General features: G+C 48.0%; 1 protein-coding gene across 3 annotated transcripts; it reads left to right on the plus strand.

Annotated features, from left to right (window-relative positions):
- Positions 1–3297: 3297 nt before the first annotated feature.
- Positions 3298–13026, plus strand: LOC114513214 (keratin, type II cytoskeletal 73). Of its 3 annotated transcripts, XM_036018971.1 has the most exons (10): positions 3298–3491; positions 3522–3741; positions 5245–5459; positions 6239–6299; positions 7019–7114; positions 7840–8004; positions 10134–10259; positions 10622–10842; positions 11794–11828; positions 12545–13026. In XM_036018971.1, exons 1-10 carry the CDS (start codon positions 3298–3300, stop codon positions 12805–12807), a joined length of 1596 nt encoding a protein of 531 aa, XP_035874864.1. In that variant the 3' UTR covers positions 12808–13026. The 3 variants fall into 3 exon arrangements, with proteins under 3 accessions (XP_035874864.1, XP_028388219.1, XP_035874866.1); XM_028532418.2 differs by having other exon boundaries at positions 3298–3741; XM_036018973.1 differs by lacking the exon at positions 10134–10259.
- The last annotated feature ends 3767 nt before the right edge of the window (positions 13027–16793 follow it).

Consider the following 16793-nt stretch of genomic DNA (forward strand, 5'->3'; position numbering starts at 1 on the left):
GAAAGTCTATTGCATTTACCCTTTTTTTTAAAGGATTTTATTTATTCATTTTTAGAGAGAGGGGAAGGGAAGGAGAAAGAGAGGGACAGAAATATCAATGTGTGGTTGCCTCTCACATACCCCCTACTGGGGATCTGGCCTGCAACCCAGGTGTGTGCCCTGACTGGGAATTGAACTAGTGACCCTTTGGTTCTCAGGCCAGCACTCGATCCACTGAGCCACACCAGTCATGCAACCCTTATTTTTTTATTACCACATGCTTTCCTTCTTCTTAGTGTTCCAAGGTTTCTTCTATTATCATTTTCTTTCTGTTCAGAGAATTCCCTTTAGCCACTTTCATAAGGCAGTCCTGTTGGCAACAGACTGTCTTAGTTTTTCTTCATCTAAGAATGCTTTCAAACACTGCCGAGCTTGTAGTCTAGGACTCCCACTCTGCTTTAGTGGATGGGGTGGGGCTGCAGTGTTTTCTGTGGTGCTAGCTGGAGCAGAGTGGTTTCTGTCCATCAAGTTTCTGTCTTGCTGGGCTGCCCCATTTCCACAGGTTTGGCTGACAGATAAGGCTTTTGTCGGGGCTTTTAAACACCAGCGCCCTCCCCAGGTGCTGTCTTCTTTCACTCCAAGTCTGGAATACACAAAACAAGGAGAAAACCAGGGAGCTCACCACCATGTCGTTCCCTGACCCCTGAGGCCCCTAGCTGGTATGCTTCTTCCCTTTGTCTTCCAGAGTCTTCTTACATGTCTCAGATTAACATCCACGTTTTTAGTCGCAGTGGGTGGAAGAATGGTGTTCATACCATTTCCCTCACTAGGGCAGTGTAAGATAAAGTACTACTGTTCCTCCTATCAGGACGAGATATACTAAATATTTGCTCACGGCAAGATTTTATTGCACCTGGGATGATGGGAGTAAATTTCCTGTTTCCTTTGTGCCAAACCCATCAAAGCCACCTGCCCTAAAGGCCTGGATGAAGGCCCATGGCGGCACTGCCCCTCTGTGGGGAGTGGGGCTGACTTAGGAATTGGGTGAAGGCTAACAAGGGGTCAGCTGATGTCGAGTTTCCCCTATGGAGAGCAGTGGCAGGATGTGAAATGTAAGTGTCCACTATTTAAAAAGCAACTTAAGAAGATTTTAAAGACAAGTGCTGAGGACACTGCCCTTAGGACAAATGATTTTAGGGGACCCATAGAGTCTTTTTACAACCTCCAAGACTTCCTGAGAATCCCTTGCTCCCGTGGTTCTGGGCAGTGGGTAAAGAGGACTAGAGGGAGGATGGGACTTGTCCTCGAGACACTTTCTGGCCGTTGGGGAAGACTGGCACACACCTGGAACACAGGCAGAGACTCTGAACTAGAGCAGAGAAGGGGCTGGATTGAGCTATGACCAGAGAAGTTTTCCCAGGGTAACTTGTGGCAGGTTCACAGGGAGAGAAGGCTAGGGTAGGAGATGGGGAGTGAAGACCACTCAGGATGAGGGGGTAGCTGCACGTCGACACTCACACACCATACTGCAGAGCTGGTGTTCACACTGTGAATGCTTGCTTTCAGCCCTTAGGGAACGATCTTAAGACCTGTGACAGCAGTTTGTAATTCTGCAGAGAGCAGTGTTGAGTCGCGTCTACCATCTACCGTGACTCTTGTGTGCTGGGAGAGTCAGTTAAGGGGTGATTCTCACTGGAACACTTGATGTCATCACCAGGGCACAGCTTTGTGGTTTGCACTCGTGCCTTACAGAAAAGTTGTAAAGAGATGAATCCTGTGGGTCTAATGGGAAAAGGCTGTAAAGATCACCAAGTGCCATTTCTGGTAGAGAAATTGAGACCACCTAAGAAAATGATTGTTCTTAACTAGAAAATAGCTCTGTTGTATAAAAAAAGATGGGAAGGTTAAATTTGGCAATTGTTTAGTACAACAGCATTAGAAATATAATGTTATTGTTATATAACACAGAATAGTGACATAATATCAGTGCAGAAATAGCAAAGAGGGATTGGCAAACTTGCCATTCAAGCACTTCGGCTAGTGAAATAATTGCATTTTTTTGGAGGAGATAATGTACTGTGAATATATTTGGGATTTGAGAATTGTGAATACTTTGGTAATGTCAAGGGTCTAATGCAATTCAAGTGTCTGCTCTTCCCCTAGAATTGAAAACTAGGTTTCTGTCTTACTAATTTATGACCCTGGAGCCTAGCACAGTACCCAAGACAAAGTCAGCTCTCCACAGAGGCTTGTTAAATGAGTGGATGGATGGCTGAATTAATGAGCAAGTGAATGGCTGTCTGTCTGGCTGGTCTGACAGATGAATAAGGCCTGCACAGGTAAGGCCCCTCTGAATGTGGGGACAGAAACCATCTAAGGGAGTCCTCTGGGCTGGGGCCTAGGTTTTGTTGGGCATTAGCATCCTTTGGGATTCATACAAAGAAAGGGCTCATGAAATGTTTGCTGGCCTCAATTATCTGAGCCTTGGTTTTCCCATTTGTTAAATGTGGATTATCACAACTCCTCCCCAGGTCAAGTGGATTAAATGAGCTTTTGTGTGCCAGGAGCTTTTTTAATGCTGTTTCACATTTCACCAGTGTGAGCCATCATAAATAATAACAATATTATTATTGCAAGGTCAAGGGTGAAGGTGGTAGAAAGAGGCTGGAGCCAAGTCAGTGTGTGCAGAGCAGCTGGCCAGCACAGAGGAGCAGGAGACCCTCCTGGGACATGGGCTGGCAGCCAGAGGGCTGGGTTGGATTCCTAGCTCCAGTTCACTGCCCATGGTTCTGGCCACCATAAGAACTGTCTCCAGGAACCCTGGGAAGCTAGGCTGTGGAGTCTCTTCCTAACCACATAAAAGTGGTCCCTGAAGCAGCCCATCTGATGCTGGTACAGTTGTGAGATCTCTCACAGATGACACTGTCAATTAAAGGTCTTCCCTCTGTACCCCCGCAATCCACCCACTCCCCTTACCACTCCCTGGAAAAAGGCAATTGAGGCTGTGACAAACCTCCTGGCCAAGATCTTTCTAAGGATAATTTGGCCAGGCTAACTGCCCCACATTAATTAGATAAGACTCAAATTACATGAGCAAGGCTTGCAAGCCTATCACTTTGGGGGGTTTCACATGATTTAGCTGGTATCTCTGAGTTTGCTGTGAGAAAATGATTTCTTGCTCCTAGGCAAACTAAGCCCACAAATTAGTGCAGTGGCTGCCTCTCAAACCCTATAAAGGGAGAGACCAAGATCACAGGCTGGTGAGTTGCATCTCACCTGAGGATTAGCTTTTTATTCCAGATCTCTGGCCTTTCCAGCATGAGCCGCCAATTCACTTACAAGTCAGGAACTGCCAAGGGGGGCTTCAGCGGCTGCTCAGCTGTGCTCTTGGGGAGCAGCTCATCCTCCTATCGGGCAGGGGGCAAAGGGCTCAGTGGGGGCTTCAGCAGTAGGAGCCTTTACAGCCTGGGGGGCACCCGGAGCATCTCCTTCAACGTGACCAGTGGCAGTGGGTGGATGGGGAGCTATGGGTTTGGCCGAAGCCGGGCCAGCGGTTTTGCTGGCAGCATGTTTGGCAGTGTGGCCCTGGGGCCCATGTGTCCATCTATGTGTCCTCCAGGAGGCATCCCTCAGGTCACCATCAACAAGAGCCTCCTGGCTCCCCTTAATGTGGAGCTGGACCCCAAGATCCAGAAAGTGCGTGCTCAAGAGCGGGAGCAGATCAAGACCCTCAATGACAAGTTCGCCTCCTTCATCGACAAGGTGAGACTTCTGGAGAAAGCTGTGTAGAGCTCCTTCCTTTTTCTACCTTCACTGCCTTTGGGAGCCCCTTGTCTGAGGCAGAGGAAGGCAGAACATCTCCCCAGGATGCAGACACAGCTGAGGACAGGGCAGGGAGGAACTGGACAAACCCTGGACATCAGTGCTGAGAGATCAGGGTGGCCAGGGTGGGAGGAACTAGACAACTTAGTCTGGGCAGGTCTCCTGGAGGCAGGGAAAGTGGCATGAGTTGAGAAGTAGGAGAGTGACGGCATGTGAAACTTAGAAGCCAGACTATGGAGAGGCCTGTGGCAGCCTCAGATGTGTAGAATGCCATAAGGCCCACCTCCTTCTCTCATGGGACTCAAGCAGCTCAGATTCTGGCCAGAAGACAGACTCATGGTCTGTCGTACATCCAAACTATAGGGCAAGACACATGGGGGTCAGTGATGCACTGGAGTAGGGGTTCCCCAAAGTGGTCCTTGAACTGGCAGCATCAGCATAACCTGGGCACTCATTGAAAATGCACATTCTCAGGCCCCACCTCATGCCTACTGAACCACAAACTCTGGGAGTGGGGCCTGAGAATGTGCATTCTAACACACCCCAAAGGTGATGCTGAGACACATTCTAGTTTGAGAACCATCGAGGAACAAAGGAGTAGGAACATCTTGGGAAATAGGCTTCCTGATTTTCAGGGGGTAGAGGAAGTTTACCAAAGGTGACAATGACGTGGGGTGGTCAAGTCTGAGTAGGAGTTTGCCAGACAGAGGTGGGAAAAGGCAACTTAGGGAGAGGGGGCCATCACATGCAGCATGAAGGACTTGCCCGGAGAGCGGGGACACCTTGGGTTTGTATGGGTGCTAGGTGAATGGTGGAAGAGGGGCTGGGCATCTTGTGAAGAGCCTAAGAGGAATTTCAACTTGGCTCTGTAGGTGATGTGGAACCACCAGAGGGTTTTCTGCAAGGGAATGGTACAATATTTATAGGCTGCCACTTGAGAATTCTGGGAAATGCTCTGAGATCATAGAGAGTTGGACATGAACATAAGAGGGGCTGAGACCCAAGGTCAGCTGAGCACCAACCTCTGGTTGGGCTGGGAAAGGCCATGACTGAGGAGACAGAGAGTAGGCAGAGCGCAGGTCAGCCCACTGGGTCCAAACAGAGCCACTCAAGAGCATGAAGGCTACTATAGGCCTGTTTACATGTCTAAGAACTTACCTTGGAGAGCAGGCTCAGGGTGACAACCAACATTGGTCCAGGCAGGTTTCGACAGGTGCAGAGGAGACAGATCTTGACTAAAGGGTAATGATTTTACTGGCTGCTCCCAGAAAGAGAACCCTCAGTCAGACAAAGGGCCTGGGTGGGGAGGGGCATGAGTGACTTTTCTAAGGGCTGAGGCTTACCCCTTAAGCTTATGCAGTGTAAGAGAACACAGCTACCATCTAGGAAAGGAAACCCCACAGCCTCTCTCCATGACAGAGTTCCTGTTGATCTGGGTTCCAGGTGCGGTTCCTGGAACAGCAGAACCAGGTGCTGGAGACCAAGTGGGAGCTGCTGCAGCAGCTGGACCTGAACAACTGCAAGAACAACCTGGAGCCTGTGTACGAGGGCTACATCAGCACCCTGCGGAAGCAGCTGGAGACACTGTCTGGGGACAGGGTGAGGCTGGACGCGGAGCTGAGGAACATGCGGGACGTAGTAGAGGACTACAAGAAGAGGTGAGCAGGGGTTCTGCACCCATGTTGATCACCTCTTGGTTTGGGCTTTCCCAGCTGGCACGGGGACATTTGCTTCTGGCCTCAGGAGCACTGAGCTCATGTGGGAGTGACCCATCCTGAGCTCCTCTGCCTGGGGAAGATGAAGGCCTTCTCTGGACAGCCGGGCAAGCTGGACAGGGGACAGCCAGCCTCTTAGAAGGTGGCAGGGCTGTCCTGACAGGTGACCACCTCTTGGGCATGTTCTCTTCTCTCCCCACTCTCGAGGGCCCAAGTGTGCATATGCCACAGGCTCTTGGCTCCCCAGCTCACTGTTTCCCTCTAAGTTCCAAGGAAAATTCCCTAGCATGGCAGGGATCTGGAATTTCTGTTGGGCTTCCTTTCTTATTTCCCTCTGGTTTTGGACATTTGGGCCATGCTTCTTCCTCTTTCGGGGGACAGTTCTGGCTTCCTTGGGACTCATGCTTTGGGATGAGGTGAAGTTATGGGTAGGGGCGTCAGACAGCTGGGTGACACAAGCATCATGGCTGAAAGGGGCAGCAATATGTTCCTGTGATTTGGAAACTGAGTGCGAGGAAGAAGAAACTACTCATTCTCCAGACAGTGAAGGAAATCCAAACCCCAAACCATCCGGTCACCTGGCCTGGGAGATTTGCTTCAAACTCTGCCCACAATACCGAACAAAGAGTCTTAGAGAGTTGGACAGATTTGCAAAGATGTAGAATAACACCTATTAAAAGGTACATACACACATCCTGCTAACTGGGTGGCTTTTCTTGCAGGTATGAAGAGGAAATAAACAAACGCACAACTGCTGAGAATGAGTTTGTGGTACTTAAGAAGGTGAGGAGGGGATGTCTATCCCTTGGTCACCCAGGGAGTGGAGTGTAGAGGCTGGGGGGTGGCATCAGAGAGGAGACTGAAGTCTGTGCTCCCTGCAAGGGTCTGGAGCTGAAGTGCCAGTGCAGATGGAGGGATTCACTGCTTGGGACATGTTGGGACACCTTGATGTTTATTGAGAACACATCACTTCATCAGTCCCTATGTTTTGTGTAAATGGGTAGGAGCCCAAACATGGATAGTCAATCTCCAGGTCATGCTTGCTTTTGCTTTAGGAATAGGACATGCTTTGAGAAAGGCTCCAGCTTTACCTTCCTGTTTCCCCTCCACCTTCTCTACTTTGCCAGTCTCAGGTGACAGATCTCTCCCTGTCTCTGGTGAATCTCTGTGGTTGCCTTCGGCTCTGACTAATGAATGATGGCTTGTGGAGGGTGTGGCAGGGGGATAGGGCTCTCTTCTATAACTTCTCTTTGAGAAATAAAGGCAGTAAAATGATCCCATTGTTGGATGGGATCCAACCCCAGAAGGAGTTCCAGAGGCACCAGGGACTTCTTCAAGGTGTTACAGTGATTCCTGGGTGAAAGTCAGGTTCCTGCCCCCTGGGTCGTGACTCCAGTCCCTGCGGCAGCTAGTCACAGAGTTGGTGCTGGGGTGCCTATTCCCAGGGAAATGCTGTCCGGGCTTGAAGAAACGCAAATTTGGGCGTCTCTGAATTCCCTTAGGATGTGGATGCAGCTTACATGAGCAAGGTGGAGCTGCAGGCCAAGGTGGACGCCCTGGATGGAGAGATCAAGTTCTTCAAATGTCTGTACGAGGGGGTAAGGCTCCCTCACACCCACCCCAGTTCTGTCTTCTGGAAGGACAGATGTGAATGGGCAGTTACTTACTCATCAGCAACTTGAAGAGCACAGGATATCTCCAATATTTGGATGCTGGGAGAGTGTTTGTAGATCAAAGATGAGGATGACATCTCTCCCCATACCTCCAGATAAGGCATGTCATCAGTCCCAGCCTGACCTCCAGTGTTCTGCTCTCACATCCTTCAGGAGGCCATGGGCCCTTAAGGGGTTCCCACTGACCTTCAGTGGAGCACATTCTCATTTTTATCTATCTTCTCTCTGCCACTTGGGAAACTTTCTCGGGTCTTGGTCAGAAATCCCCAGGGATGGAGATGGGGAGTCCTTAAACCCTTTCCACTATTTTAACCCTTAGCCTGTTAGCCAAGTATCTGTGAGGCTCCTGTGTCCTTAGTGTCTCTTGTGTGGTATCCATGCTGTTTCCTCTCTACCTTCTCTGCTTCTGACCAGCCTCAGGGGACAGACACATAGGCTGTTTTCTCTTGGGCCGCTTCAAACACACTCAGCAGCTTTTAGGTGTAGTGTTGAAACCTCTGGGCTGGTGACCTCCATTTTTATAAGCTTTGGAGAATGCAGCTGCCTCTGTTTGGGAGGGTTTGGGGGCTCCCCTGCTGGGATAGGGCCATTACTTTGTCACTTTCTTCTGCTCACAAAAGACATTTCACGCTTCCTCGTTTCCCATGCAGGAGATTGCTCAGATCCAGTCTCACATCAGTGACACATCTGTCATCCTGTCCATGGACAACAACCGGAACCTGGACCTGGACAGCATCATCGATGAGGTCCGTGCCCAATATGAGGAGATTGCCCTGAAGAGCAAGGCTGAAGCTGAGGCCCTGTACCAGAGCAAGGTGAGGCAGCACACCTACCCTGAGTCATGTGTTCCAAGACCACTGGCCCAGGCCCATGACCCACCATGGCCCACACACTGGCTGGGTCATGACAGTCTCCCTGGCACTGAAGGAAGCCCAAAGGGAGGAGAAGACAAAGCTCTGTCCTTAGGATCCACTTAGATCATGACAGCCACGGCAGACATGCACAGCTGAGTGCAAATGAACATGGCACAAACAGAGTCTTGAGTGCAGGGGAGACAAAGGTTAGGAAACGAGGATCAGATGGGGCAGATCAGGAGCAACTTCTGGAGGCAGAGTTGTGAACTGGGTCTGGGAAGGAGGAAAACATGGGCAGTTGGCATCTCAGCTCTCTTCTTAATTATAATAAATTAGGGGATCTCTTCACTGTGCTCTGAGATTAGGTAACTTGCCTTTTCATTCAAGTCCAGCTCCAAGAGTAAAGAGGGTGTTTGAGTCATTTAGATCTTACCTTCTCTAATGAGTTGTGGGTGGGGAGATAATTTTTTAGATAATATGGTTTCTCAGATCTAAGTGGCAACTTCCTTATTGTTCCTTGTTGTTTATCAGACCTCTTCTCAAGGGAAATTCACACTCTTGAGATCTTATCTTGTCCATCTCCCAGCTTCCTTGCTACCCAAGGGACAGAAAATTTATCCTGCAGAGGTGGGAAGAAGAGAAGCTTTCAAAGCCTGGGAGACACCGCAGACTTGGGATTCTTGATAAAGGTTCCAACTCAAGTCCCCAGTCCTCAAATCCCTCTACATTACTTCTGCAAACCAGAGTCAGGGATGGCTGTGTGACTCAACACTTGGGAGAGTGCTTGGTATCACAACTGGGGGAGTTAGTGCCTCTGTCCTGGTCAGAGTGTGGGGAGGGCCATTGTGCTCACACAGCCTTTTGGAGAAGCAAGAGAAGGCCACCTGTTCTGCCCTAGTGTTTTTTGTCCCTGGATTATCCCCAAAGATAAAACACGGGAGAATAGAGAGAAGACCCCTACCTTTAAGAGGAACCCTGAATCTAGTGCCATCCTGGAGTCAGATATGAGACAATTGGTAAGGCCAAGCACCCAAGGACAGAGACGGGTAGAGCACAGCCACCCGAGGTCTGAATGCCATATGTTTTTGTGTTCCCCTGAAATCAAATTCTGGAGTAGAAATGGAATACTGTCTGTTAACTATCCAGTGGATGGTTAGGCAGGAATAAGGCAGGAATAATCCCTAAGTAGTAGATGACCCAAAATTCATAACTAGTGGTGTTGGGGTATAGACAAATCCAACCCCACTACATATGCACAAAATGTCGTTCCACACCCAGCAGGACTGCCGGTAACCTGGGTCCCGGCTGAACTATGAAGGGAAAGAAGTCACAGAAAATGCAGATGGGCAGCTCATCAGCTCCCTCTTTGGTTCATTCATTCATCAATCACACCTCTTTCGAGTACCAGCCAGACACTGAGCTACGTACTAGGAATTCAGAAATTAAAAAAGAAAAAAAGGTCTCTGTCCTCTAGTCATTCTGAGTCTGATGAAAAGACATAGAAACTTGTGATCACAGTACAGTGTGGTAAGACCTATGGACTGGTGTGGCAGGGGTTCTAGGGAGAAGGCACCCAACCAGGGGATCAGGGAAAACATCCTGTAGGAAGTGACTTTGTACTGACTGAGTTGGAGCCAGATAGAGGACAAAGACTCAGAGACTTGAGAGCATGTGGGACATTGAGAGAACTTGGAGCTGATGGGCAGGGGCTATGAGGAATGAGTCTGGAAAGGCTGGTGGGTACCAGATTTCAAAGCACCTTGATACCATACCAGGAGTTTGAATTTGACCTAGACTTTGAAGGGCTATAGGCAGAGGACTACCGTAACTGGAGTTGTGTGTTACAAAGTTGCAGGGTATGGGACTTTCAACAGTCTTATGGTCAAATCTAATCATCAGTGAGATCAACTGTGCTTAAGGAAAATCAACCAACCAACCAACCAATCAATCAATACAATGATTGAGTGGGAGACTTCTGTTAGACCTGGTGAAGTTTGGGACTCCTACCCACCTCTACCACACTTCCCTGGCAAAGACACAGTCTGCCAGGCCCTGAGTCAAGGTCCCTGCTTTGGCTCATCTCCCTCTAGTTCCAGGAGCTCCAGTTGGCGGCTGGTCGGCATGGAGATGACCTTAAGTACACCAAAAATGAGATCTCAGAGCTGACCCGGCTCATCCAAAGGCTGCGCTCAGAGATTGAGAGTGTGAAGAAGCAGGTGAATGAGATTTAGGGGTTCCTGGCTCGCTTCCAAGGGAGGGGTAAACTGCCCACCACACACACTCACCTATATTCTTTCTTCTCTTGGTTCTCCATCTCAGAACCCATTTCCTCAAATGGAGTCTCTCATTTCACCTTCCTCATTTAGCCCTCATCTGAAGTCTGGGAACAATTGGGAGGGTCTTTTCAGAAAGCCAAGGGGCTGAGGATAGCACCCCTCCCAGTCCCAGGTTGACAGGACTGCATCACAATGGCTGTAACTTTGCTCTGCCCAACCACTGTGAGTACATGGGGGTGGGGGGGTAAAGTGAAGCTCAGGGTGCCTTAGAACTCAGGGGGATGTTACCTCCTGACCTTCAGTGCTCCAACCTGGAGATGGCCATCGCTGATGCCGAGCAGCGGGGTGACTGTGCCCTGAAGGATGCCCGGGCCAAGCTGGACGAGCTGGAGGCTGCCCTGCATCAGGCCAAGGAGGAGCTGGCCAGGATGCTAAGGGAGTACCAGGAGCTCATGAGCACAAAGCTGGCCTTGGACATCGAAATCGCTACCTATCGCAAGCTGCTGGAAGGCGAGGAGTGCAGGTAGGTGATAAGGAGGGGGCTTAGAATGTTAGAGCTGGAAGACCTTTTGGAATTCCCTGACTCAATTTCTGAGAGTGTTGGGGGGCAGGCTGCTGGAGGGCCTGGAGATGATTTTCATGTCACCCACAAACATAACCTTAAAGAGCATCGGTTAGGTGAGATAGATTTCCTTTATAGTTCTAGTTTTCAGACTGGAGAAATTCTCAGTGTGATGCTATTATGTCTTTAACACTGCCCTGGCACCTGCAAACACCCCATGAATGAAAAACAATAGACCCAGGTTCAGTCTCTAGGCAGACAACACCACCTTGATAAAGAAAAATTTTAATTGTTTAATTGTTATTATATTTATTTTTACTTCTACTGTTTTGTTCTTTTTTGGTCAGGTAATGGGTTCTGGTTGTCTATTTACCCTGGTGATATAAAATTTCCTCTTAAGGGAAATGCGTTTTTTGTTATAAAAGGCAGAGTCAATGAAAACTACTAGTATGAGTTGTAGATGGTCATAGCAGCACATGGGAGAATGGTACATGAAACCCTGACATTCTAAAATTCTGCTCTAACTTAGCACTGTTTTACACCTAAGAGCCAGAGAACACAAGCTACTGGCCCTGAAATCATACAGAGAGTCCACTGGTGGCAATTCCCGATGCTCATATTTCCACATGTACTTATTCATGCCGTAGCCTCTCGAGGATGAAAAAGTGGGCTAAAGGGAAACTTGGCAGAAGGGACCCTGGAGGTGGTGTTGCTGCTGGGGGCTCCAAGCTTGCAAGTTCATGTGTCTCTGAGGGGCACAGTAGACTGAGGATGGAGAGGGAGGTGCTTAGAAACTTGCAAGGGCAGTTTATGCCTGGACATGAGCTCGTCTGGCCGAGGATTTCAGGCTGTGGTGAGGGTAGCTGGGGGTCCACGTGATGGAGATTCACCTGTGCTTTTCTCTCTGTGCAGGATGTCTGGAGAATACACCAACTCTGTGAGCATTTGTGAGTATTTCATGCCTCTGAGGAATATTTTTAGTCCATTAACAAACACAAAGTAAATGGGTACCTGCCACCAGGACCCGCATGAAACAGCTCCATTGCCATAACCACCTCCTTTGCCTGGTGCTTCTCCTTGTGGAGTCAGCATGCCATCCCTTTCCGACCTTTCACACTGGCCCCTTCCCCTGGAAGTCTCCCCCATGCTGGGATGAAACTCAGCTTTCACACATGATGGGAGGCCAGGAGCCATGGGCAGGAAGAACTCTCATTGAGAGTGGAGACCAGGCAGAGACATGCTGTGTACAACCAGTTTTAATGCTGGTCCTACAGGGTTCTGCTTGGTCTCCTTCCAAGAGAGGCCAGCAAAAAACTCCCCTGAATCAACAAATGAGGAAGTTCTTTGAAAGAAAAAGTAAGACTGTATTCTAAAGTTAAATGTAATCCTTGCTTGGGCATTATTTGTTCTTCAGGGGAAGTCCTTGCTACTCCCGTTTGTTCAAAGGAGAAGCTGCCTGATTTGGAGGTCCTGTGGGACCTGGGCTGTTTCTGGTGCCTGAGCTGCTCAGGAATTGAGTGTGTCACTAAACTCCAGAGCTGATGTGAAGTGTTTGCTTACGGAGGAGACATTTAAGTTAGCTGGGACTGGAAGGTCGGAGCGGACTTTGGGTCACCCCTGTCCTCGGACACACACTAATCATTCCTCCCTCCGTCCTCCTTAGCGGTCATCAGCAGCTCCACGGCCGGGACCGCAGGTGCAGGGGCCGGCTTTGGGTTCAGCAATGTGGGCACCTATGGCTACCGGCCCGGCTCTGTGGGCTACGGCGGCGGCGGCGGCATGCTCCCTGGAGGCTGTGTCACTGGCAGTGGAAACTGCAGCCCTCGTGGGGAGGCCAAAACCAGGCTGGGGAGTGCAAGTGAGTTCAAGGACTCCCCCGGCAAGACCTCAACTCTGAGCTCACCCACCAGGAACACCACAAGATAAAGACAGCTGACACCTTGCCCTGGCCTTTTCTGGACTCCTTTCTCTAGGCAGTTCTTGTCACATTTCTTCTCAGTTTTCCCTACCATTGCCATCTCCTCTCTTCCATTTCACTGCCTTAGTCCTTCTTAAGGTAGAATCAGGATTCTAGCCCATCCTTTTGCCTCTGCACCAAGAGACCTCCTAACTCAGCCTCCCCATCCTGAATCCTAGTCCTTGCAGAGGAAGGTTTTTTTTCCCCTTCAAGAATAACCCCAATCCTCCTGCTGCCCCTTCCATGCCCTGGTTTAGGGAGTTCTTTGGCCATGCGTTCCATGGGTGCATAAGATCACAGGCCCACTGAGAGACCTGTAAGAAGTGTCTCCTGTTAGGGCAACACAAACTCAAGGGAGACACCTGGTTATAGGTTGTACCTTGCATGGCCCCTGCAGAGATTTTATAGCTGGGAGTACCCCTGCAGGCTGTCCCATCAGTAAAGGGACTCGTACTGTCAATATGTGGGTTCTTGTCCTGGTTCAGACCTCACCTCCCGCATCTCACCAATAAATTTATAAAACTCATGCAGGAACAGGACACTTCTCTCTCCTAAGGGAATCCTCATCTCAGGCCACAGCTCTTCTATATGTGGAGGCCAGTGATGTGGAACCTGGGGCATCTGACGTCCAGTGTGTTCCACAGAGTCCCACAGTATCTTTAGATCTGAGTGATCCTTGCTCGACTGCCAGATCCCACCTTCCCCTCCAATGAGTGTTGAGATACTCAGAATTCATTGCTATTCCCCAACACCCACAGATGCACCTTCTAAGTCACATTTTTCTCAGGCCAGCATTCCAGTGAATGGGCAATCTTTAAGAATGTTCAGATTACTAGACAGGATAGGGAGCCAATATTTGTGGCAAGATTTTAAACTGGTCAAAAGTTAGCAGAAACCAATTCCAGAAGCCTGGGTCTCAAGTTATGGCTTTTCTTCCAAAAGAAGAAAAAGCCAAAGGTAGATTCTCTTTAACATATGACCAATGTTCTTTTGGTCCTTGGTGAAGTTTCATTTGTTTGAGTATGGATGTGAATGTATGTTTGTCTGAGTTGTTTTTAAACATGGGCCCACTTCTGTTGTACATACCATTCAGCTTCCAAAACGTTCTGTGCTCAGAGATTTCTCAAAGGTCTGAAGGCCATGATGCTACTGTCAGGATGCAACAGGATACAAAGAGCAAGTGAGAGGCTGGCACATATTTAGGCTGAGTCTCACAGGGGCATCTGAACAGGATCGCAATGAGTCCAGAGAGAGTCCCAGACTTAAGTCAAGAGCTTGGAATTCAGATTCAGATTCTGCAAGTAACTGTGGGTAATGAACACAGCTTGCAACCCTTTGCAACCTCATTTCTTTATCTATAAAATAGGAAGAATAATATCCCAGGTTGTCATTAGGCTAAAGTGAGGCAGTGTGAGGATGTCTTGTGCAATGCCTGGTACAAAGGTCATGCTTGATAAAGGTTAGTGGAAACAGAATCTTGTCCTCCATATTTGTGGTTCAAAAACTTGACTTCAGAAAAGGGAACCTCAGATACTATTGGTGGGATTATAAAATGATGCAGCCACTATGGAAAACAGTATGTGATTCCTCAAAAATTTAAATAGAGTTGCCATATGATCCAGCAGTTACACTGTGGGTATTTATCTGAAGAAAACAAAACACTAATTCAGAAAGATATATGCACCTCTTTGTTCATTGCAGCAGTGCTAGTAATAGCCAAGATATAAAAGCAACCTAGATGCCCACCAATAGAAGAACTGATAAAGAAGATATTGTATATATATGCATATATACACACACAGCGAAATATTATTTAGCAATAAAAAAAATTTCACCATTTGTGACAACATGGATGGACCTAGAGGGTATTATATTGAATGGAGTAAGTCAGAGAAAGACAAATACAATTATGATCTCACTTATATGAGGAACCTAAAAAATAAAACAATGAATAAACAAAACAAAACAGAAATCTATCATAATTTATCACATACCTGACATGATTTAGTGCTGGGCATACAGTGATACATAAGCTTGGCCCATGTCCTTAATGGAGATATAACTACCAGAAATGTAGCTGCCACATGGTGAGATACTGGCAGCAAAAGAAGATCCTGAAGCAGCACAGAGGAGAGTGGTTATCTTCAGGGAGGTCCTAGAAGGTGGACAGGGGAGTCAACATGTGCAGAGTTTTCAGAGGACAAAGTTAACTTTTTTAGTAGCCAGAGGCACTGGCATGGTGACAACAGGTCATGATTGCTGGGGTGAGAGGTGGAAGGCGAGGAGGGTCAGAAGGTTGGGGAGGGAAGGGTGCAGCAGTGCCAGGAGCTGGGGAGGCAGGAAGCAGCCACATCAGAGAGGCCCTTTCAAGTCTGCTGAGGAGCTGGGATTCTGTAGAGCTTGCGGGAGAAGCTCACACTTGGGTGTCAGATGGACCCAGGTTTGAGTCCTCCTCTGCCACTTACTGTGTAATTTAGGCAAGATTCTTCTGCTTTATAAGTCTCACTTTTCTCAACTGTGAAAAGGGGGTTAAGAGTAGTAGTTCCTTGCCTTTTGACCCAGTGATCCTACTTCTGGGAGTATATCTGAAGAAACCTGAAACACTAACTCAAAAGAATGCATGCATCCCTATGTTCATGGCAGTGTTATTCACAGTAGCCACGTCTGGAAACAGTCCAAGTGCCAATAGTAGATGAGTGGATAAATATGCTGTGGTACATTTACACAATGGAATACTGAGCTCCTCTAAAAAAAAAGAAGAAAATCTTACCTTTCGTGACAGCATGAATGTACCCGTACACTATTATGCTCAGAAAAATAAGCCAGAGAAAGACACTATATGATCTCATTTATATGTGGATTTAATCAACAAAATAATCTAACAAACAAAACAGAAGCACAGATACATAGAACAAACAGACAACTGTCAGAGGGGAGCAGGTTGGGAGCTGGGTGAAAAAAGATGAAGCATTTAAGCAAAAAATATGTACATATGACACACAGTATGGTGATAGTCAGGGGAAAGGGGTGGGGGAGGTGGAAGTGGGCAAAGGATGCATCAGTGGAGATGGAAAGAAGACTTGATTTCGGGGGGTAAGTACACAATGCAGATGATGTTTTTTTTGAACCGTACACTTGAAGCCTGTATGGCTTTATTAACAAATGTCACCCCAATCCATTCAATTAAGAAAGAAAAGATAATAGTAGTTCCTCATAAAATTGTCATGAGAATTAAATTTAGTGAATGTATGAGAATTATTAATTCAGTCAATGGCACATAGTATGTTATTAAACCATTGTTACTATCATCACTCTTAATATTACTAGGATAGACTATTCTTTCAAGAAGCTAAGTGAGAAGGGAAGTAGAGAAGGCCTAAGAGTGATCGGAAGATTATGTGTGAACATGAAATAAGGATAAAGAGCACTGGCTACTAAGAGGTATTTTTGCCAGCCCACTTCTGTGCTTGGATTCAGATAGTTAACATTGACTGCCCTAACAAACAAACCCTAAAATCTCAGTGACTTAACTTTATAAAAAAGAGGTTTCTTTCTCATGTATAGTCCAAGGCAGGTTGGAACAGCTCTCCTACATGGTTCTCTCACTGGGGGTCTCAGAGACCTGGGTTCTTCTGTCTTGTAGCCCCACCACATGGCCCACATGGCCTGCAAGGCTAGTGGAACAGGGGGAAAGACAGAAGAGGCACATGGTCTGGTAATTACCTCATCCTAGATGTAACACATGTCAATGCCCCTCACATTGAACTGACCCCAACTCCCCACTGAACCCCAAAGTAGGCTGGGAAGTGAGGAAGAGAGCAAGGACACTTAGTGAGCACTGGCAGTTTTCGGCCCCACCTTCCTCAGGGTAGATACTGACATTGGTCACCAGCCTGAGAATTCTTTCTCCCTTGAGCCATGCTAGGATGATGCTGGCACATGCCCTCAAGTCCAG

The sequence above is a fragment of the Phyllostomus discolor genome, chromosome 2 (assembly GCF_004126475.2).
Source record: "Phyllostomus discolor isolate MPI-MPIP mPhyDis1 chromosome 2, mPhyDis1.pri.v3, whole genome shotgun sequence".
In the NCBI taxonomy this organism is placed as follows: Eukaryota; Metazoa; Chordata; class Mammalia; order Chiroptera; family Phyllostomidae; genus Phyllostomus; species Phyllostomus discolor.